This window comes from Amphiura filiformis, chromosome 3 (genome assembly GCF_039555335.1).
Source record: "Amphiura filiformis chromosome 3, Afil_fr2py, whole genome shotgun sequence".
Taxonomy (NCBI): Eukaryota; Metazoa; Echinodermata; class Ophiuroidea; order Amphilepidida; family Amphiuridae; genus Amphiura; species Amphiura filiformis.
This window is the reverse complement of record NC_092630.1, coordinates 12262874-12285543: the sequence shown is the minus strand read 5'-3', so window position 1 is coordinate 12285543 and position 22670 is coordinate 12262874. Positions and strand designations below refer to the sequence as shown.

At 37.8% G+C, this 22670-nt stretch overlaps 1 protein-coding gene across 1 annotated transcript in view; it reads right to left on the bottom strand.

The window, feature by feature from the left end:
• The window catches only part of LOC140148049 (uncharacterized), a 46624-nt gene that overhangs the window by 9695 nt on the left and 14259 nt on the right, over positions 1–22670 (bottom strand). The window contains exons 2-15 of the mRNA XM_072169887.1: positions 20660–20911; positions 16765–16917; positions 15454–15635; positions 14507–14626; positions 13881–14205; positions 11606–11795; positions 11312–11379; positions 10211–10882; positions 7629–7910; positions 7269–7390; positions 5193–5562; positions 3255–3365; positions 2051–2181; positions 1785–1931 (exon numbers count right to left, since the gene is read on the bottom strand). Coding sequence (XP_072025988.1) covers positions 1785–1931; positions 2051–2181; positions 3255–3365; positions 5193–5562; positions 7269–7390; positions 7629–7910; positions 10211–10882; positions 11312–11379; positions 11606–11795; positions 13881–14205; positions 14507–14626; positions 15454–15635; positions 16765–16917; positions 20660–20911 — 3125 coding nt within the window. The remainder of the gene's footprint in view (positions 1–1784; positions 1932–2050; positions 2182–3254; positions 3366–5192; positions 5563–7268; positions 7391–7628; positions 7911–10210; positions 10883–11311; positions 11380–11605; positions 11796–13880; positions 14206–14506; positions 14627–15453; positions 15636–16764; positions 16918–20659; positions 20912–22670) is intronic.

The following is a 22670-nucleotide window of genomic DNA, read 5'->3' as shown; positions in this document are numbered from 1 at the left end:
CGTGTTTGCAAAAATAACTAAAAATAGAAGACGGGTAGTGTATCTATTTTCGATACCAGCATTATAATGTTGGACATGTCTCCTACCTATTCTGTTAATTTCAGCACACTACCTTTATTTGTTTTGGCGTGGCATGCAATAATGTAAAATCAATGAAAAACGACTCGCATATTTTTGAAAAATGGCACGATACGATTAAATGAAGAACGTGGGATGTTTGGCACAACATTTCGACGACAACTACTGTTGGGGTTGCGCCTTAAAGCTTGCCGGAAAGCTGCAATGTTCGCCCGAATGTTCACTCTAGTTCTTACAGTCTTACGAGCACCTGAAGCTTCACTCTGCCTGACAGTTCCGTGCTCGTCAAACTTCTTTACCTTATACACTATCGTCTAATGAATCTTCTTTGCATCTCAACATAGCTGCCGGTTTGCCAGTAAGTTTTTGAAAGAAATCTACGCTGTTGTACAGTAAATTGAAGAGCCGTCTTTTCTGTACCACAACCAGTTCGATCTCTGCAAGCATTTCAAATGACATGGACCTCACACCACAATAACTATATTTAAAACTACCGCCAAAGAGAGAATGGGATTAGGCCACAAATCCTTAATTCCATATAATGATTGCTTCGTAACGTCATAAATAATAAATAGATATCGGCTATTTAGTGGAAATATGAACAGGGCACAACTAAAATACCTGCATAACTTTTTCCAAATAACTTTGTGCTGAACGGTTAGTAATGTTACAGATTTTCAAAATAGGTTGCGTTGTCAAAACTTAGAATTCACCATTTTACGCAATCTTCTATAACTTCTACTAGAAACGTCCAATTTTAAAATCTAAAAAATCTGAAAAAGCTAAATATATGTAAAACTTAAAATGCAAAACAATATGACCCTTCAACATGCCCTTCATACCTAAAAAATTCCATCTTTCCCGGTACAGATCATTCTGGGACACCCTGTACATGTAGAATGGCATACACACACAGCTGGGCGCAGCACCTACGCGAACTGCGCTTTGCATATTGCGTGAATGACACATGCTTTTGTGAATTTACGCGCGGCGTAATTTGGAACTTTATTGACTTGCGCAGTAACAAAAAACGAATAATTCCCGCCTATTAAGAGCTGATCATAGTATACATATATAGAATAACATTAAAGCTATGGTACACTTTTTTATAACAAGAAGTTTATTAGTAGGCCTACATAAATTATCACCGACCTACATTGTACAACCATGTTTTCCAATCATGCCTTTTTATTTCAAGCTCGGTTTCTCGGCTCCATGAATTGAGCCAACTTGAAATTCTCTTGGGCAAAGAACTAGCTCACTGTCTTGGTTACACATAAGAGAACTTGGGGGATAAGACGGCGTATTGTGGTATGTATAGGGAATGCGCCTCTTAGCTGCAAGTCCCTGGCTACCATTTATGGTTTATAATAAATATGATGTGGAAGCGTCTTGGCCCGGTTGCATGGACACTGCACTCGCGCTGGGCGAGACACTTATCTTGGGCTACAGAGATTACCATTAATGTTTTTATGATCAGTATAATTAGAGGAATACCATCACAGATCGACGACTCTACGAGCTTCAGAGGTTGGTTATAAACAATTTTAGTCAATATGGCCTATCGTCTTTTAAAAATTAAAATAAGTACTATATAGTTATCTCTTGTAGTGTCTTTAGAGAATTTGAACTTCATTATGATTGTATTTCTACGAATAAATGAGGTTTGTAGCCATTTAAGTCATTACCCTTCGTTTATCACTTACCTCGGGGGATGGCGACTCTACGTTGGTGATACTTTCTAAAGCCAGTGCAACTGCCTCCAAACCGGTTGCATTGATTTCACCCGTGTTATTTGTTGCTTCGGCCAAGTCAGAAGACACCTGCGTCACGTTATCCTTCGTTACTGTATTCTAGAACGATAACATGAAACAGACAATAATTGGGACTGGTAAGAGCAGACCTATGTAAATTTATTTTAGTTTACAACTGTCAGCTGTCATTATTTGAAATGGCTGCCAGAATTGTTTACCTGAGATATTTCTGCGAGCACTGTGTTGATTTCTTCACTATCATCACCGAAGCATTCATTGATAACAACATCTTGCCATTGTGGTGCAGACACAAGGTCGCCCTTACATTCTCTCGTCCCTCGTGGACCCACTATACAAAAATTAAAAGGTATGGTTATATCTGTTAAACTATTTTAGAATACTATACATTTGGTTACAAATTCTCTATAATGAACTAGCCCGGGGAACTAGCAGAAGCCTGGTTACCCCAGCTAAAATAGAATGGATCACTAAGAGGGATTTAATTAGAATATAATGCAAATGATCAGTATAATGTATTCTCCTGAGATTAGCCGTGGTCGGAGATACAGACGAATCGAACGAGCCATGTGATGGTCAGAATTCATTAGGCCATTACTGGGTCCACTCTGCACCAAACTGGTGTTATGACTGCCCAATTCACCCCTTTATGGTTGCCACTATCCCCAGGAATGGCGGTGGGTTAAATTTGTTAAGCCAGCGTAACGGGGGGCACTCCAACTTTGGAGGTGACGCGTATGTAGGGCTGTTAAGACCCCCTTTTTCCAGCGTCACTGTCACCCAAAGACCCCATATTTTTTTACGAACACATGCTCTGTCAACCGAAGACCCCCTATTTTTCCATTAGATCTGTCACCCAAAGACCCTTACAAGTTCAATTTGAACAGCAACTTTCATTTATCACTGATTTTGTTACTTATTTTGAAAAAACAAAGAAATTTGAAGCCATTTAGAACTAGAAATTCGATTTTCGAGGTTTCTGTGGCGCTTTTTCGGCTCTCACCCAAAGATTCCACTTTAAAAAAAGTCATGTTCTCACCCAATGACCCCATATTTTTTACATTTTGCTCTCACCGAATGCCAAAAATCATGCTCTCACCCAATGACCCCATATTTTTTACATTTTGCTCTCACCGAATGCCCCTTAGTGCGAAAGTGCCAGCCCTACACCTATATTCATTTCATATTGAAGTGCCCCCCCCGGGCGTAACGGATCGATCTGCGATTAGCGTAAGTCATTAGGGTGAAAACACTAGAGTTTTAGTACGCCAAATGACACCCCACCGTTCCTGCCTTCTGCGCTTTAATAAAACGAAAGATTAGTAAGAAAGAAGATTAGTAAAATGTACAGTTGGAAAACAATACCAAACTGACATTGATCAATATTATTGACAGAATATTTACCTGTTCCAGAATATTCAGGACATTTTTCAGTCGATTCAGCCACCTGGTTGACCTGTGTTTGTGGCCAGGTCAATGGATATGGATCATTGGTCTCATCTTCTGGACAAGAACCTGTTTTGACATGGAAAACATTTGTTAGTTTGTCACAAGTGTGCACGATAGTAATTAATGAGGTAACAGACGGGTGTGTAGGTTAATTGATCAATGCTTCATTTACCAATACCATGAATACTGCTGGACATTTAATTCTTTTGGTGTAAAAGCCGCCAGAGGAAGCCGATTTCCATGATTTCGGCCAATCACCCCTTGACCCCTTTTATGTTGCTGTTCATGTTGTGTTATTGTCAGCATGCACTTACCCTATCACCTAGTTTGTTAATTCAACTAGCTGTGGTTAGGGGCCGTCCATAATTTTCGCCATTTTCACTTACGTACAAAGCGTACGTAAGAGGGAGGGAGGGGGTAAAAATCCTGGGCATGTGTACGTAAGAAAAATGGCGATTTATTTGAGCACTCAAAAAAATGAAAGTGAAAAATTATGGTATTTTCCAATATATTTTTTATTCATAAGTTATAACCAATTGACCTAAAATTGTTCAATTCGTTTTAACAATTTCTATAACATGCCATGCAAACAATGATTTTTCTTTAATTTTGAGTCTAATATGCACAGTAGTGGTCCTATTTTACATTATGCTTAATTTATTTCATACCAAAATACTTTAAAAAAAGTATTTTCTATCTGCGCTAGGATCAATGGCAGCAAAGGCTCTAGTGTGGATTTTCACTGTTGCGACAAAATACATAAAACTCATAGTTTAATTGCAAGAAAATACACAGGTATGGTGGCCGCATTGCATTCTCTAAATTCAGTAAATTTTCATCGTCAACCGTGTAATTGAATGGGATTATTTTGAAATTTTAAAACGCTTGAAATATCACAAACAAATAGGCCTATGTTGATAAATAATATAAATACAAGCTAAAACCGTTGGGTTCGATAATGAACCCCACAAAACTAACCGACTATATTGGATCATGTCATCCGCTGCCTGAAAATACACCAAACATACCAAAGGGATGTCCCCCTGGTTCCATGTGATCCCGGGAATTCTCAGTGGAAAAGAAAGTATAGGATGTTCAGCAGATTTTGGAGTGCATTAGTCATTTAGTAGGGGACAGTGGTCCTTCGAAACTTACGTATCTGTAAAAACATTAATCAGAACCAACTGCCCTCCTGGAACACTAATGTAACTTTAACACTAAACCCCGGGACTAAACCTAATCGAACCCTTAACCTAAACTCTAACCCCCACCCCAACCCGACATCTCAATTTTGCTATTAGTAGTAGGCCTACTCGTGGAAATCTTTCGCCATTTTATTTGTACGTAACTCGAGGGAGGGAGGGGGGTAAAAAGTTACGTACGCTTTGTACGTAAGTGAAAATGGCGAAAATTATGGACGGCCCCTTATATATTTATGGCTTTTGTAAAGTAGAAAACTTGTTATTGCACGCATTGCTTATTAAATAACATTATATGCGTTGGAGAGCTATCAATGATATAAGGACTTCAACATTGCCCTTATAATTATAGGGTGATTCAAAAACTCTGGTGTCAGCAAAATACAACAATTCTTTTTAATTTAGAGGTTCAGAATCTGTTTATTTTCATTTACAGCGGATTTCTTCTAGATTTCGTACAAAAGCGCCACAAACATGGAGTTTACTTCTGTTTGAACCACCATGTACTTTGATTGGATCAATACAATCAAACAATCTCATAATAGTGTCTTTTCAATATGCATAATAACATCTGTCAGGAAACCCCGATGCATTGTATAATTAAAACTTGGGAGTAAGTATTTGATAATAAATTGCAGCAACCCATCATCATTCGAATGGAGTAAAATGTACAAACAATTATATAAATACGTACCGATGTTAAAGATCTCTACTGACGAGGAATCCGCAGCATCTAGAGATTTCACGAAGTCGGGTAGCGTTGGTATAGTCTCAATTAAAATATCTTTGATAACGTCGGTCAGATTGGTATCAGGTATGACATCATTAAAGCCATACATATACATTACAGTTTCTATTCTGGTAGATGTTGTATCACCAGTAGGGACAGGGAGAAATGCTCGCACTCGGATATCACGAAGCTCTGGTGGAGGTGGAGGTGGTGGCGGAAAGTCTCCGTAGTCGTCGGAAGAATAAAAATCGAACCCCTGACGCTTGGCTCTGGGCCTGTCTCCACCAGTTTCAGCAAACGCATCACGGATCCGTGGATTAACCATTTCCATAAACTAACAAAACAAGAACAAACAGATATCAGTTTATTCAAGAATTTTGACAGTATTAGGTAATTGAAACACAACCACTAGGATCCACAACATGCTCATCTATCAAGGCACAGCTCTTTAACCCCAATCAGTGGCGTACCGTGGCCGCCCCAACCCCGGGGGGCTGAAGAAAATCCAATTTTGCCGCCCCTTCCTCAACAGCCCGAAAAGGTGGACCCAATTTTTTTCTCGGTCGTTTGGACGGTTATAGGCGCTAGCGCCCTAAAAGCAACACATTTTCATGTATAGTACCATTTTTTCAACAATTTTTATGCTTTATCAAATTTTTCTGCTCTTTTTTATTTACTAATTCTTTATGCCGCCCCATTAGTTTTTGCCGCCCCTGTTTTTGCCGCCCCTTCTTCTTCCGCCGCCCCTTCATTTTGGCCGCCTCCTGCTTTTTACCCCCGGGGCTGGCGCCCCAACCCCCCAAATACGCGCATGCCAATACATTTGCACATTCATTGAATGACCTTTGAAAATTTGGGTACAAAAACTCATACTCTGGAACTTGAGGTCACATTTTGCACTATGATTGTTTAATTGAGGTTATTGAACTGTGCCTGATAGATGTTGTGGACCCTAGTGACTCGAAATTGGACCTTCATTACTAACTGACATTCAAATGCCTGCTTATTATTAAGAGTATTTTTTATATTTTCGAAATTTTTTCTTCATCATTGTATGTGTTTCATTTATTTAAGGGGTGGGTATGAACGTTTGGACAGTATTTATTGTGGGACATTAGAGCACATCAGACATATCGAATTGCATTCTGAATACGAAGAATGTCCTTCTGATATCAAATAATTTTGATTTTTTGAAATTCGCAATGTAATACACATTTTATGGCAAATGATTAAAATTGATATTTTTGATATTTAACAGTACTCGAAGCACTAGTGTGACTCGAAGTAAACTTTATAAATCTGATGATTTATACTTAAAGTGTATGTAGGTGGGATTAAAAGCCGACGATCAATTGTCAAATTTGACCTTTCGTATTGAAGATATGGATTTTTTGTTCTCAAAACACCAAAAAAAAGGTCATTTTGGGAAAATATCCATATCTTGAATATGAAAGGTCAAAATTTTCAATTGATCGTCGGCTTTTCTTCCCAGCTACATACACTTTAAGAGTATATCATTAGATTTATAAAATGTACTTCGAGGACTGTTATATATCAAAAATGTGAAAAATATCAAATTTTAATAATTTGTCATAAAATTTGTATTATATCGTGAATTTCAAAAAATGAAAATTATTTGATATCTGAATGACATTCTTCGTATTCAGTATGCAATTCGATGTCTGGTGTGCTCTCATGTCCCACAAAAATACTGTCAAAACGCTGAAAACGCTCATTCCAGATCCCTTAATATTTCAAATAGATATTATTACATTATAGTGACATAAAGCTTAGCCTAATCATACAATCCACTCAATATCTGGTATACAGGTGGTGGCCGCATTGCATTCTCTAAATTCAGTAAATTTTCATCGTCAACCGTGTAATTGAATGGGATTGTTTTGAAATTTTAAAACGCTTGAAATATCACAAACAAATAGGCCTATGTTGATAAATAATATAAATACAAGCTAAAACCGTTGGGTTTCGATAATGAACCCCACAAAACTAACCGAATTCGTTTGACAAAATAATACTTACCCAAGATTGTAAAGAATTAGCCAATTCGGCTCCTGGAGGAATTTGGTTCTGCAACGATTCCTGAAGCTCACTGGAAAAGTTGTAATCTGGAAAGTGGATTGACGCGACGACGGTTGAGGCACCTGTCACAATGTTAATGAGGAAGAAAATAAGTCACATTCAAACAATCAAGTGCATTCATATAGAATTAAAGCTACTAAAAGATTAGTGACATTAATGTATACAGTATTTTACTACGTCAGGGAAATGATCTGATGCCCTATCCAAAGTTAAAATTTTGAACTTGAACTTGAATAATGATTACCATACGAACGAAACCAATTACTATGATTCTACTTTGTGAATTGATTTGAATAATACCTTCAATTATGAGCGTTGCCGGTGAGGTTCTGACCATCATGTCTTTATACATGCCGCCTCCGTGACCAACACAGTAGTAGGTTCCCTGGTCAGATAATTCAAGATTAAAACGAAGGACGTTCCCTCTGTCGACTGGCACTTCAAAATCCTTTTCCAATTTGAACCATTCTATTCTTATTGCATTGTCAATGCTGCAAAGCAAGGTTTCCTCAAAACCCTGATCGTCATATAATCCCGGGGGAGCTACAATCTTTGATTCCGGTTCAGATTCAACAATTGGACCTGAAATAATGCAAGAATAAAACGGTTTGTGATAGCCTGGTATTGGTCAGTTCCGGGGTCAGGGGTCAATATGCAGAAATAACGATAGTATATTATATTATTTTAATGATGTACGACCATGTATTATGATATGTTGTCTTATGTATAACAACATCTTCCATTTAGCAAAAATATTATCGCGGTACAATAGAGAAATAATAGTTAATTAAAGCTAAACGATTTTACTTGAATAAGGTTATTATTAGTTACGATGAAAGTACATTATATTGTGATATCGAACTCACTGAACTTAGGCAGTTATAATGAGAGTTCACCTATTGGAAACGTCTGATTTTGGGCTATATCCGTTATTGACCGCGAAACCCGAGTATAAAATATCGACTATGAACATTCGATATCCGTTATTGACCGCGAAACCCGAGTATAAAATATCGACTATGAACATTCGATATCCGTTATTGACCGCGAAACCCGAGTATAAAATATCGACTATGAACATTAGATTCTGAGCAGCACTTTGCCCGGGAACTTGTCCCGAACATCACACAATTTAATTAAAATTTGTCCGTGAATTGAGCTATCAATCATACACGGCACATATTAGTTATCAGTGTAATCTAACAGCAAGGACCAAGTGATAGTTTGACTTTCGCGCAAAAACAAAGTGCCACATTATAGTTGTATCGATGTAGAATTCCGAAACCGTCAGAATTTCGGCAAATGGCACCAAAGTTTCCTGTCATTTGCTTTTGCCATCCACCTGATCCCTATGAAACTTGCTATCTCATCCCTCCATCTGACTTTCTGTCTGCCTTGGTGTCTTGAGCCCAGCCAAGGCCTCCATTCTGTGACATTCTTTGTCCATCTATTATCTGTTGATCTTGCAAGATGGCCAGCCCAATGTCACTTCGTCATCTTTATTGTGTGGATTATGTCTGTAACTTCTGTTTGGCTCCTGATCCATGCCACTGTTTTCCTGTCCCTTTTGGTGTAGCCCAGCATACATCTTTCCATGCTATGCTGTGCAGTTTTCAGTGTTTGCTCCATCCGCTTAGTAAGTGACCATGTTTCAGCTCCATAGGTCATTGCTGGTAGTACACATTGGTTGAAAACCTTTCGTTTCAGACAAGTTGGCATCTTACTTCTCATGATGTCATTGAGCTTGCCAAATGCACACCAACCAGCCCTAGTCCTCCTCTTTACTTCATCCATGTGATTGTGAGTCATGTTGATTAGTTGTCCTAAGTACACATATTGGTCCACCTTTTCTATTTCTGTGTTCCCTACCATGACGAGCTGTTCTGTGGCGAACTGGTTGAACATGACTTTTGTCTTTTTCATGTTTATCTTTAGTCCCACTTGATTGCTTCTCTGGTTGAGATCATTGATCATTTCTCTTTAGCATTGTCTGTTATTATGACTATGTTATCTGCGAAGCGAAGGTGACTCAGGTTGTCTCCATTTATGCTAATGCCCAGGGGTCACTCCCATTGTGGCCTGTACACCATCCGCGATAATGAAAACGCGTAAAAAGGGTCGTTTTTCGTGGGTAGGCACGATACGCGCGTATCGCGTTTAGGGTGTCAAAAACATGAAAAATTGGAAAAAAGGGTAGCAAAATTGCAATTGCTTAATACGCGGAAATGAAATTTAGGGTATGAAATTTGATGTTAGGAATGAAATCCCTGTTTAGGGTGTCATTTTAGCCAAGGGTTAAATCCTTGTTTTAGGGTGCTTTTCAAAAGTTGATTATCGCGGATGGTGTACAGGCCACAATGGGAGTGACCCCCCCCCCCGGGTGCTAATGCCCTTACTTTCCCAGTCTAGGTGACGTATAATTTCTTGAAGTGCCGCATTAAACAGTTTAGGTGAAATGGTATCACCTTGTCGCACCCCTCCTTGGATAGATATCTTATCACTGTCCTTGTGGAGGCGGATTGTTGAAGTAAAATTAATATAAATGTATAAATATAATAGCTATAGTATTCACGATGGGCACGTGGACTACGGAGAATTCCACTTTTCAATAATTGCACGGATATTTTCCTCGGTGTAGTTTCAGAGTAGGTTTTTAATTGAATGTCTAAAGCTATTAAAATACGGTATACTGTGGTCTCACACACCCAACAAATCAAGACTCTATTACAAATCGCTCAACACCTTACAAGACTTAATCTGAATTTATACTCCAACGCTGAGCGACGAGCGATTGGTATTTGACCAATAAGGTAGCGCGCTTTTCCCAATGCAACAAAATGCGCTCTACCTCATTGGCTAAAAACCAACCGTGTTTCACTCACCTGCTTTTGCATCCCCAAGACACGCCTGGTAGGCTTCATAGAATCCAGTATTAAAACTGCATGTAGATGCGGCTTCAATTATATCTGACCACTCCTGATAAAACCCCTCGCAATCTACTTCTAATTCACCTGCAGCAAAATCGGCATTTGTACACTGAGTGTAGTTCAGATGTCCATTACCATCAGTTTCTACGAATGAAGGTGTGGTCCATTCGATGAAGGTCAGTAATACATTTACTTCACTAAAATCATACATGTGACCAAAGTGAACAGGTGTATCAAATGGAAAGACAACGAAATCAGTGGAAGGCTGGGTATTTACGTAATCGTATCGTTTGGTGTATAAGGTTGGAACTACATCCCGTTTTCTTTGTGGGACTATACGTTTTTCACTGATAGATAATAGGAATGACGTAATTGGTGAACTGACGTCAGAAGGTCGAAGTCCAAGGAATACGTCAACATTAACTGAAAAAGCAAAAGCAACAGCTCCATCTGAAGTCGACCTGTCTATTTCAGGAAAGTAGCGGAAGGAAAGTACTCTCCTATTTTGTTGATCAGTTATTGTTTGTGGGTAAGCTGAATAACTGGTATATGTTCTGGTACAGGTGCTTGCAGCGTTACCGCCCAAAAGATCACTTGCCTGTTGACTCTGTTCGCTGCAAGAAGAAGCTGAAATATGGAAACATATAATCATTATCGTTAAACTAGTTAAAGAGTAAGCACCTCAATTGCTGCTCTACAACTTTTCAGAACATTTCCGGTATCCGAGCATTCGTCCCAAATTTTAACCTACTGAATCTGAAAATAGGGGTTACTAAGCTTTATTTTTATGACCCCACAGATATTGTTCTACATTAAATACCCTAAACATACCAAGTACCTGTCTGGTCGTAAGGATCACAAAAAATAAATTTTGTGCAGATACGACCTGTCTTTACGGAGTCTTAGGGTATGTTCAGGGGCATAATGCTAAAATTTGTCAATTGAAAGTGTGATACTCACTATATGAATATGCATAATCCAGCTCATATAAATATTCACCATTTATACCGCATATGAATGGTTATGATAAAATGGCAAAAGTAAAGGCACACTTACAAAGAGGTGATACGGCAACGGCTTTGCTTATTCCTGAACCGGCTGAACTTTCATACTGGCAAAAATAACTGTAAAGAATTGAAAATAGTATACTCAGATATTAAAACGAATACATACAGCCACCAGCTCTATAATAGCTCCGTAGCCTCCGTACCTATTCAATGCTATACAAGAACAAATAAGGGCAAATTGTAACTATGACCATTAAAGTCACATACTTACTAATAATGTATATGATTGGAGGTCATTGGATAAGATTAGAATTAAGACTAGGTTGAGAATAATAATCCATACCTGCTTTCAGAATCAGTCACGGCCACCTGGAGAACAGAATTAGATGGAGTTGCATCCGTGACAGCTTCAAGAGCTTCATTAACCCACCAAACTATGGGTAGAGGACGCCCGTCTACCACACAGACAAGGTCTGTAGTGTCTCCAAAAAACAATTGCTGGTCAGTCGTTAGATGGGTAATCTCAGGACTCGCTAAAGATTTAAACATGAAAGGTGCGTGTCTATAACTAACGTGTATCAACCATTATGGTTAGCAACTATTTTTAAACTGTTGCGATTTGGTAGTTCACATCATCTTGCGAATGGTAGTGAGCTTTGGCAAAAATTGCATTGATCATTTCATCGCGAGTGTAGAAAAAGAATATCACCACAGATATACTTTTGTAGACCCTGTGGTTCTTGAGTTACGTTGTAAAGAGGGATGAAACAACAACACTTTTGTAAAACGTACATAACTCATTAGCAACAAAAAATTTTTCAAAGTATATGATTTGTAAAATGAACTTTTGTAACACATCAAAGTGTTATTTTTCAATAATATATTCACTCAGAACTTTAGTCACCAGCTTTTATTGTTATGCATAGTCGAGCTAAATGTCGATCCATACATGTTGAAATCAGCACAATTCAGAGATACACATTTTTGCTATGAAACTAATTTTCTCGGTCAAATATAAAGCAACATTTTTCCTTCTGAAATGTCAGTTAAAAACAAAGTGCGTGGATATACATTTAAAATTAGTCATGAAATTGTGTCTTTTAGTGTAAGATTTTTGATTTTTATAGGCCTTAACTTCGCCCGCGAGCTTTTTTCGGAATTCATTTTTTAGCGTTTCAAACTAATATAGTTTGCTAAAGAAAGATATTTCTCACCTCTGTAAGGCACGTCGTGTGTGTCTATATATTATAGTTTGGTCAGAATTTCCGTTTTGATTTCACCTTTTTTCACTTGCGACTGCCAAAATGTCATATTTTCTAATACAACCAGCAGAAATAATCGATATTCCTATTGCGGTTTGCAAAATCATCCATCCATGGGTACACTCGCGAGTTGATTTTGACAAAATCAGTAGTCGGAATTGAAAAATGGTGCAATCAAAACCAAACGTCTGACAAAACTATGACATATAGCTTTATTATGATGTGCTTTAAAAGTTGACAAATATCTTTCGTTAGCGAATTATGTTATACTTTGAAAAGCAAATACGTTGATCCCAAAAAAGCTCGCGGGGCAAGTTGAAGCCTGTGAAAATCGCAAGTCTTACACTAGAAGCCTAAATTAAGTTTAATATCAGAGTTTGAAAAAAAAAAAACATACAGTACCAAACATTATAGTTTTCGTTAGAAGAATTTTTTGACTTCAACACTACTTAAAATTTGATCGCTTACCGGGAGCGCTTTCACAGTACCAACTGCGTCCTCAGCCGGATGTTATGGCTCTGATGGTTTATGGCTTGTTGACAACCTTCGATGACGTCACACTAGAAGAAGATGACGTCAAAGGTGTTGTCCTCGTCCCCTGGTGGTCTTGGGTATGAGTAGGTTGTCCCAAACTGGATCTAAATCCAGTCCAGTGTCTCTGTTCAAGTTGGGTCCTTTTTTCCTGATGTGGATGGCTTCTAGGACCCTTCTGGAAAATTCTTTGGGTTCTTTTTCCAGCACATTTACGTTTTCCCAGTCTATTTGATGGGTGTTTTTGCTCCTGACGTCATCTTCTTCTAGTGTGACGTCATCGAAGGTTGTCAACAAGCCATAAACCATCAGAGCCATAACATCCGGCTGAGGACGCAGTTGGTACTGTGAAAGCGCTCCCGGTAAGCGATCAAATTTTAAGTAGTGTTAAAGTCAAAAAATTCTTCTAACTTAAATTATACCACTACGTATGAATTTACAATTTTATATTATAGTTTTCGTCTGACATTTTACTGAAAAATGAAAATCATTGCTTTTCATTTGGCCGAGAAAATTAATTTTACATTGATGTAACTCAAAATTTTGCTCATTTCAACATTAAATTCGATCGTTTGTATTGCATCATTAAATGACTGAGTGAGCCTTGTACAACAATAGTCATGGCCGACTGGAGTTCTGAGTGATTTAGATAATGAAAATTGAATTTTTGGCTGCTTCGACCAACAATACCTCGTCTACCGTTAAATGCACTGATTACCTCCAAAAAGAGTTGCATGCAAAATGTTTCTATTTATCAAGACGTTGCATTTTCTACCTTGACACGGTTACGCGGTTTTGCATGTCATAAAAATTTAGAAAACTTACTGAGACATTGGTTTCCGTACAAGTCGATATATAGTTGAGAGTCTTCTTCAGGTCCACAAGACGATGCCTTATCATTGGCCAAGTTCCATGCGTGGAAATTATTCAAGCAGGTCAAAAACCTATTGTCTTCGCAGTCTGACGATACAAAAACACGTGTGTTCACTTCGACACAAGAAGGGCATGGAAAATTTAACCTTATCGGCTCCGCGGGTTCATTAAGAGGATCGGTGGTGTAAGCTAGTGATATGGTAACTTCTTCATTTGCCATAAGTTGAAGCGGTTGCCGCAGTCGTCTTGTTAAGATCCTACTTTCTTCTCCCGCAGCCTAGTATTTTGATCAAGAACAAAAATACCGCTATCATCTAGGTGAATACTTTAAGCAAAATTAAGCCAAAACAATGTCTTTTCTAAAATATTTGGCCACAAAGCAATGAACCATGCGACCATTTGGTTTTTGTCGTAAGTAGAGAAAAATATAAGTAAACAAATATTATTATAATTTATATTATTTCATAATAGGTTAGCAGCGCGATTCACAAAGGGTTACTGAAAACCCCTTGGCCTATTACGACAGCTTTCATCTGAACATAGGCTTTTAAGAAATTTACAAAGAATTTTTATTTTACCAGGTATGTTGTCAAATCATGCAACGATTTTGACGTCTTTATCCGTATCGCAAATTCCGCTGGTGGCTTGGGAAATCGTAATCCAGTGTTCTCGAACAAATCGATGGTACGAACTCCAATCTATCGTGAAAAAACAAAACAAAAATAAACAAGCAACAATAAAAGTAACATCATGCAATCAGCAAAACACTTCGAACAAGTTATTTAGTGTAAATGTGGGTTTTCAGCAATCTATTTGAATATTGTCTTTGATCTTGAATTCAGTTCACAAAAATGCTGAACGAATCATCCAGCCAATTTTGTGTTCAATCGTTATGTAACTCGACATTTAAATGCTATTAAACGTTTTCACCAATACTAAAACGCGTTTATACCGTTTTAATTTGTTTGGAAAGCTTCAGTATGCAACCAGAGACAAATGACCATAATGGGTACCAGGTAGGCCTATGCTTAGCCAGAAAGACCTGTTGTTTGGACCCCGCAGCTCCGAAAGATTTTAATATTTATATACAAACAGAGTGCTGGAGACACTTGTTTTGATCTGAAAAATCCCAACATTTCTTATTCCTCTCTTAGGGACCGTTCAATATTTATGCCAGAATGGGCGATTTAAAGGGGAATCCGAAAACATTTATGGTCTTGAGGAAGAATGTTGAAGGGTGAAAATTTTAGCGACTCCTTGTTTTAATACATCCCATTCTCTCCGTTAATATAAATATTGAGCGGTCCCTTAGAAGACGATTTTCACTAGAAAGCCAAGAAAGAACCTACAATTTGACAGTTCGCATTTCCACCGAGACCCCTTTTTGGCAATACGCCGTCAGCTCCCCCAAACCCTCTATTTCCAGTTCCATGGGGAGTGGGAAGCATACCCACCAAAATACGATGTGACGGTATTATATGGTCGTATTAAGTCTAAATAGAATGCAGAACATATAGCAACATACATTAGTGATGAATGTACTTGGTTGATCGTCTGTAGTAAACCTCCATATCCCTGGTGTGCCTTCCTCTTGGTCGCCTTGTCTCTTTCTACGAGGAACTTCGATGAAATCGGATTGCAGTCTGCGTTTGATGCTGCAGCTATCCAACATAGCATTTCGTAATTCTCCAGTTTCGAGACATTCTTCTGAAAGTTAGGAAGCATGATTGAGAAAACAATATAGTGATACCAATGAAAAAGAGTTTTAGACCTACCGTATACATCATGTAGGCCTACATGATCATTGGGATATTCCTGCTGATGATCCATACACTCATTGAAAAACATGATCTTAATCTCCTAAACAGGGGATACAGGTAACCCCATTTGAAATTCACACTATCTGTGTGGAAGATTAAGCCCATGTCTTCCATAGGGAGTGTATTGATTTAACTGCATGGATTACATGTAGGTGCCTTAAAGTTTTCAGCAATTCGTCTTGAAAGCTATGACCAGTTTACCAGTTTGTCAAATCCATTACATATCCCACATGCATGACATGGGAAGTCAGTAACATTTGGTTACCCAGCTCTCCAGGAAGTGAATTTAGCATCTAAACACTTTTCTAAACACATTACTGGCTTCACTTTGTAAGCGTGTTTAAATACTAAACATGTTTAGAGTAGATGGATGATGTTTAGCCATTGAAAATTTATAATGTTTAGGAATTTGATACGTAATCGTTAGCTTCTAACCTAAACTGGAGGCAAGAATGTGTTCAATGGCAAACTAAACACGGTTTTTGGAGTCTTTGGTAATGACAGGACTAATTTGTTTAAGGAGCTGGTAGCATGATCATTATGAACTTGTATGACAGTCCGTATACCACGGTACAGATGACAACCGGGGGTACACAGATAGCAGTAATGCAGTATAGTTCACATTATATAGGTAAGTACTAAAGCTTTACAAATATTATACGAGTGGGTATTCATGCGTGGTTGTAGATAAAATAGTTGAAGAATTTAACCTCAACCTCTACAATCGGGATATCCCTCACTGATGACGTCATATGATTGACAGAATGACGTCATAGGATGTTACGATGTAGTGCCGATTGTCATTCTGTCAATCACATGACGTCATCAGTGAGGGATATTCCGATTGTAGACAAAATATCATCACAGAATTACCATCTGCTGAAGACGCTAGTCGAACTATAGTGAAAACTTTCCAGGTGAGCAAAAATAGTCTACCTGAAAACGTTCCAGACGAGCAAAAAATAGTGTAGTGTTGAAGTTAAACTCTTCTATTATTTTACGACTATTACTATTACCTAATCGTTCAGAACAACTCTCCGAGTTTTCATCTGACCTATCTGGGCAATCCGGAAAGAAATCGCACCGTTGTCCAAGGCCATTATTCCCACCAGTTCCAGGTATGCAACGTCCAGATGTGTAACACTGAAATTCGTCTTGTTTACATTGAGCTAATTGGGTTTGATGAGAATAACATATCAATTCAAAGTCAGGTATGTTATTAAAAAACACTGAAGGACTTCTTCTTCATTATTTTGATAGAACATGCAAAGAGCGATACTAGAACAACATGAATTAGAAAACCCACTGTTCCCGCTAAGGCTGCGTGGATCAAAAGTGGTCCAGTAATTTCAGAAACTGGTTCAGATAAAAAAGCAAATCATTAAACTTGTCACTCTTAAAAAAACTTTTAAAAAAACACCATGGGCAAATTATCCCTATGGTCCTACTGGGTTTTTGTTACAACCAACACCCCCTTTTTAGGGTTTCATCCGGCCAAAAAATAACGCGTTTGTTTACGCAAAAGCTAATCGTTTAATGCGCTCATTTTAGTGACATTTTCCCCCAGCACCTTACCCAGGATAAACTTACCATTATTGATTACTAGCGGGATACCCGCGCTTCGCGCGGGTCCCCGCTAGATGAGTAAATGGGAGCGATCACTAAAACAGGAGGAATTACTGAAAAGGTAGAATCATTGAAAGGTAAATTTTATTTTTCTAAACCTGTCCCTTCTTGCATTTCCATTTTCTTTTCAGTTTATTCTGCACGGGCCTAGTGTGTTTCCATTAAAACAAAATGCTATTTAGCTTGTGATTTTCCGTTTCCATGTTATTTATCTATCTAGGCCTAACCCCATTCCCATTATTTTCTAAATCTATCCTTTCTTATACGTTTCCCTTTATAGCTTCATTTTTATCAGCTGCTTAGCTTGTGATTTCCCGTTTCCTTCAGTTGTTATTTATTTTTCTTATTTTTCGTGATTAGTTTCTAATTTTAACTTCTTTTTTCCTTTATTTTTCCTGATTAGTTTCTTTCTTTCCTCTTTAGTTTGCTCCCGTTTCATTTAGTTACTGTAATCATAACCTGTATAATAGGCCTACCCGTAGGCCTACCTTTTTAATCTTCTTTTTTTTCTATTCATTTAGCTCCTTTCTTTCTCTTCAGTTTCTTTTGCATAGGTCTATTTTGTTCTCATGCTGCTTAGCTCGTGATTTCCGTTTCCATGTTATTCATTTTATTGAGCCCCGTTCCCATGCATTATTTTATAAATCTACCATTTCTTACATTTCTCCTTTTAGTTTTGGCTTTTTTCTACATTTTGTTCCCATTTTTCATATTTCCTGCTTAGCTTGTGATTTCCCGTTTGAATTTTATCTATTTAATTCTGTTCTCATTATCTTAATTTTTTTTACGTTATTTATTTATTTATTTATTTATTTATTTATTTATTTATTTATTTATTTATTTATTTATTTATTTATTTATTTATTTATTTATTTATTCTTTCATTTTAGCTTCCTTCTTTCCTCTCGTATCCTCACGATTTTTATCATCTTGGCGGGTAATCTCTTAACCGAATCCAGTACCATGCATATAATCCACAACCCGACCCATCCATAGGCCTACCTTTTCAGTTTTGTCTTCCTTTCTTTTCTTTTCTATTTCTCTGGCACGGAAAGTTGGTATGTGCATATTATGCACCCCGTACGTGCGCGTCACATTGCTCAGTACGCCGACGCGACGTACCAACGCCAACCCCCTGCTGCCAGTTAGTTACGGTACGCGCTACCACTGAGTTTTGACAACAAACAATCCCGGGAAAAACCCCGGTTTTAACCATATTTTCACTGATTTTGAGGCCAATTCTTGGTCTTGACCGTTTTCAACCAAATAAAGTGCAATGCGTTCCCCGTATATTCCTCAATCTCCCGTATGAATGTGGCTGTAAAACTAAACGACGATTCATTATAGGCCTTAAATAATAAAATTCACGCGACGTAGCCTTAATCTCTTGGCCGCCAACTTCGGTGCAGTGGCGGAAAATGGGGTGCGTAGCTCTGCGTAGGGGCGAAAAGCTCGTAAGATCATTCTTAAAGTACGCGATGTTGTCCATCTAAATAGCCTGAATCATTTCTTGGCCACCTCGCAGTTGGCAGAAAACAGGCCAATGTTGCTCTGCGTATGGTTTTTTAATGGAAATATTATTACGCGGTTCACACTGTCCTTATTACCCAGAATGCCACTGCATGCGATTTTGCATAGCAACACGACAGTTTTTTATTTTATTCTCTTAGTTACCATCAATTTTTGCAAAAATGAACCTCAGATGGTTTAATGGCAATATGTACCCGATCAATGTACGAATAAATCAGAGCTGAAAGTGAAATCATCTCTGAGTCTATTCGCGCACAAGATTTAGCGACTTCCTTTTATTTATATAGATATTGACCAAATCGCTGAGGCAAAAACGACGTCGCCTTTGCGAGTTCAAGATCTCAACATCCGACCGGCGATATCGCTTGACACGTGAATGCAACAACATTTCCTATCAACTGGATTTATTATTTTGCTAATTAAAGCCTTCAGGCTTAATGTACGATCTTTCAAAATGATAAATAGTTAATATGCAATCATTATGAAAGCTCCCAATACATTGGCCGAAAAACATTGGCAATTTTCAAAGAAACAACATCATAAACTTCACCTCTATCACTCAAAATATCTCGCACTTTTTTGATTAGGACGGCGAGTTCGACCTCAGAGTTATTCTCCTACGCAGTCGGTTTGGTTACGCTCACTCCACACATGTGGAGAGAGCGTAACCAAACTGGCTTCGTAGGAGACTACGAATTGCGATCGTTCTGACATATTATCATAATCTGAAAATTATGATAATATGTCGGACCAACAGAAAATCATCCCGTTTTACTACAAATAGGGCGAATTTTACAGTTTGCTGATGTTGGAACATGTGTAAGTATTGCAAATATGCAAAAAATAAAGGTATATTCTGAAAAAAGATCGTACATTAAGGGCTGGGGTATGAACGTTTGGACAGTATTTATTTTGGGACATCAGAGCACATCAGACATATCGAATTGCATTCTAAATACGAAGAATGTCATTCTGATATCAAATAATTTTGATTTTTTGTTATTTGCAATTTAATACACATTTTATGGCAAATCATTAAAAATTGATATTTTTGATATTTAACAGTACTTGAAGTAAACTTTATAAATCTGATGATTTATACTTAAAGTGTATGTAGGTGGGATGAAAAGCCGACGATCAATTGAAAATTTTGACCTTTCGTATTGAAGATATGGATTTTTTTTCCCAAAACACCAAAAAAATTAGGTCTTTTTGGGAAAAATCCATATCTTCAATATGAAAGGTCATAATTTTCAATTGACCGTCGGCTTTTCCTCCTGCTACATACACTTTAAGAATATATCATTAGATTTATATAATTTACTTCGAGGACTGTTATATATCAAAAATTTGACAAATATCAAATTTTTATAATTTGTCATAAAATTTGTATTATATTGTGATTTTCAAAAAATGAAAATTATTTGATATCAGAAAGACATGCTTAGTATTCAGAATGCAATTCGATAGGTCCGAGGTGCTCTAATGTCCCACAAAAAATACTGTCGAAACGCAATAAACGCTCATTTTAGATCCCTTAAGGCTTTAATTTACATTTCTTCGAAGCAATTATTATTGACAGTATTATATGTTCAAAAATGTCACCTTTTGAATAGTTTACAATCGTCTACAATCGCGATCGCCATTGCAAAAGCGACGAGCAAATGCATCGCAAAATTCGGCGATTGCCTATCGCTTTCGAAAAGCGATGTATCGCAATCGCTGAGCGATCGAGTATAAATACTCTGTTCTCACCTGTTGTTATGTTTACAGTAAAGTTACAGTAAACCTTTTGGTCTCCATTAATATCATGAAATAAATAAGACACTACGGTAGTGAGTGGTGGAAAGAATTCTCCTATCTGGTGACTTTGAGTTTCCTCCACAGTACAATTAGTTGCCTCCAATGTTGGCGGATCCCACGATACACTGATTCCATTACTTCCTGGTACTACTAGCTTTTGAATATCTCCTGGGCAACTTCTGAGAGTGATTGGATCACATCTGGCTATAAAATGTGAAATAGAATATTAAATTGGCATTACTTGATAAATAATAATGATTATGATTCAAACTCCCAGTCCATCATTTGTGATGCGATCAAGCAAAATCAGTCGGAACTCGGAATAACAAAATTTTCAGTTTCTTATGGGATAGTATAAACATTTACAAAGCTGGATTTTGCAGAAACCCCATTGAAATTGAACAACCAGTTCCTAAGATATGAGCAATTAAAGAGTTTCCAAAACAACAGGAAACAAAAAAGGAAATATTTCCTTTGTTTAGCTATATCTCAAAATCAATATTTCCGAGTTCCAACTGATTTTGCTTGATCGCATCACATTTTACATTACATTCCCATTTGAGTAAATCAGGGTACTAAAATGGCTATAATTCGTCACACTAACCTTTATTCTATTATTTCTAACTCGCGTAACTTGGGTCTGATTCCCTGTCCGTACAAGGAAGCATGACGGATGTGTTTATATTGATAACCGATTGATAATAATTCCGTTGACTTTATCTACCTCTATACCAAACCAAATCTAGGCCTACTCTGTAGGCTACACACCATGCTTAGTTGAAAAGTGAAAATAATAATAGAATTGCCAAAATAGAGTTTAGATCTAAGGATTAACATTTATGCAAATTAGCTCATAATCTATGCAAATATGCAAATTAGAGGGCGGCTTTACTATGTAATACATTAGAACATTATAAGAAACACAGCACCTAGGCCTACTCTAGGCGCGTAATGCGAGCTCGATGCGCGCTTATGTGGATTTACGTGAGCGAGACAAATTAAATATACCAGTATTGAATTAGGGGTTCATATATTTTCATGACTAAACGGTTGTTTATGCCCGAGGGGCCGTTCATACATACCAGAACATTTTGTGATTCTTATTTCATCAAAATAATGACAAAAGATAACAAGGAACATCATAAAAAACGATGAATTTCCTTCGTTTTCTTTACCCCGAGATCGCCCATCCGGGCCACCGGGCATAAATGATGTTTATGCCCGGCTCTCGACCAATCACGCGCGCCGTTATATAGCGCGTATGTATGAATTAGGGGTTCATTCATATATTTTCATGACTAAACGATTGTTTATGCCCGAGGGCATAAACAACGTATATGAATGAACCCCGTTCATACATACGCAACATTCTGCTTGCTGTTATTTCCCTCCAAAACTAAAAATACCATCATTTTACACTAAAAACTACCAGTTCCTTATCATTTTTTAACAGTTTCTCCATCGCTAATTGTAAGAAAACGTTTTCTTGCTCAGTCCATCGTGCTTGGACGCGAGCGAACATCGCGTATATCACTCGCGCTTTGCGTAAATAGCTCGCGAACATAGACGCGTAATATCCTACTCGCGAGCGTCCATCAGTTCTCGCGCGGCTTGTTTATGACCGGAACGCCGGGCATAAACGTTGTTTATGCCCGCCTATCGACCAATCAAGCATGCTGTTATATAGCGAGTATGTATGAATATAAATTTAGAATCGTACACGCGCACAAGTAGAGCGGTTTAACGGCACGCTTTCACGCAAACGCAAACAGACCCTAAACACCCGGGCCCAAACAACAACAACAACAAACAAAACAAAACAACAACAGAACATTGACGTCACTGCCGAACTTAAGGTGAACCAACGTTTAACAGAACATTGAATCCTGTTTGTATAAAGTGACAAAAAGGTTTATATCGGAGATTTACCAAGATGCAGTATGGTACACTACATATTATATCT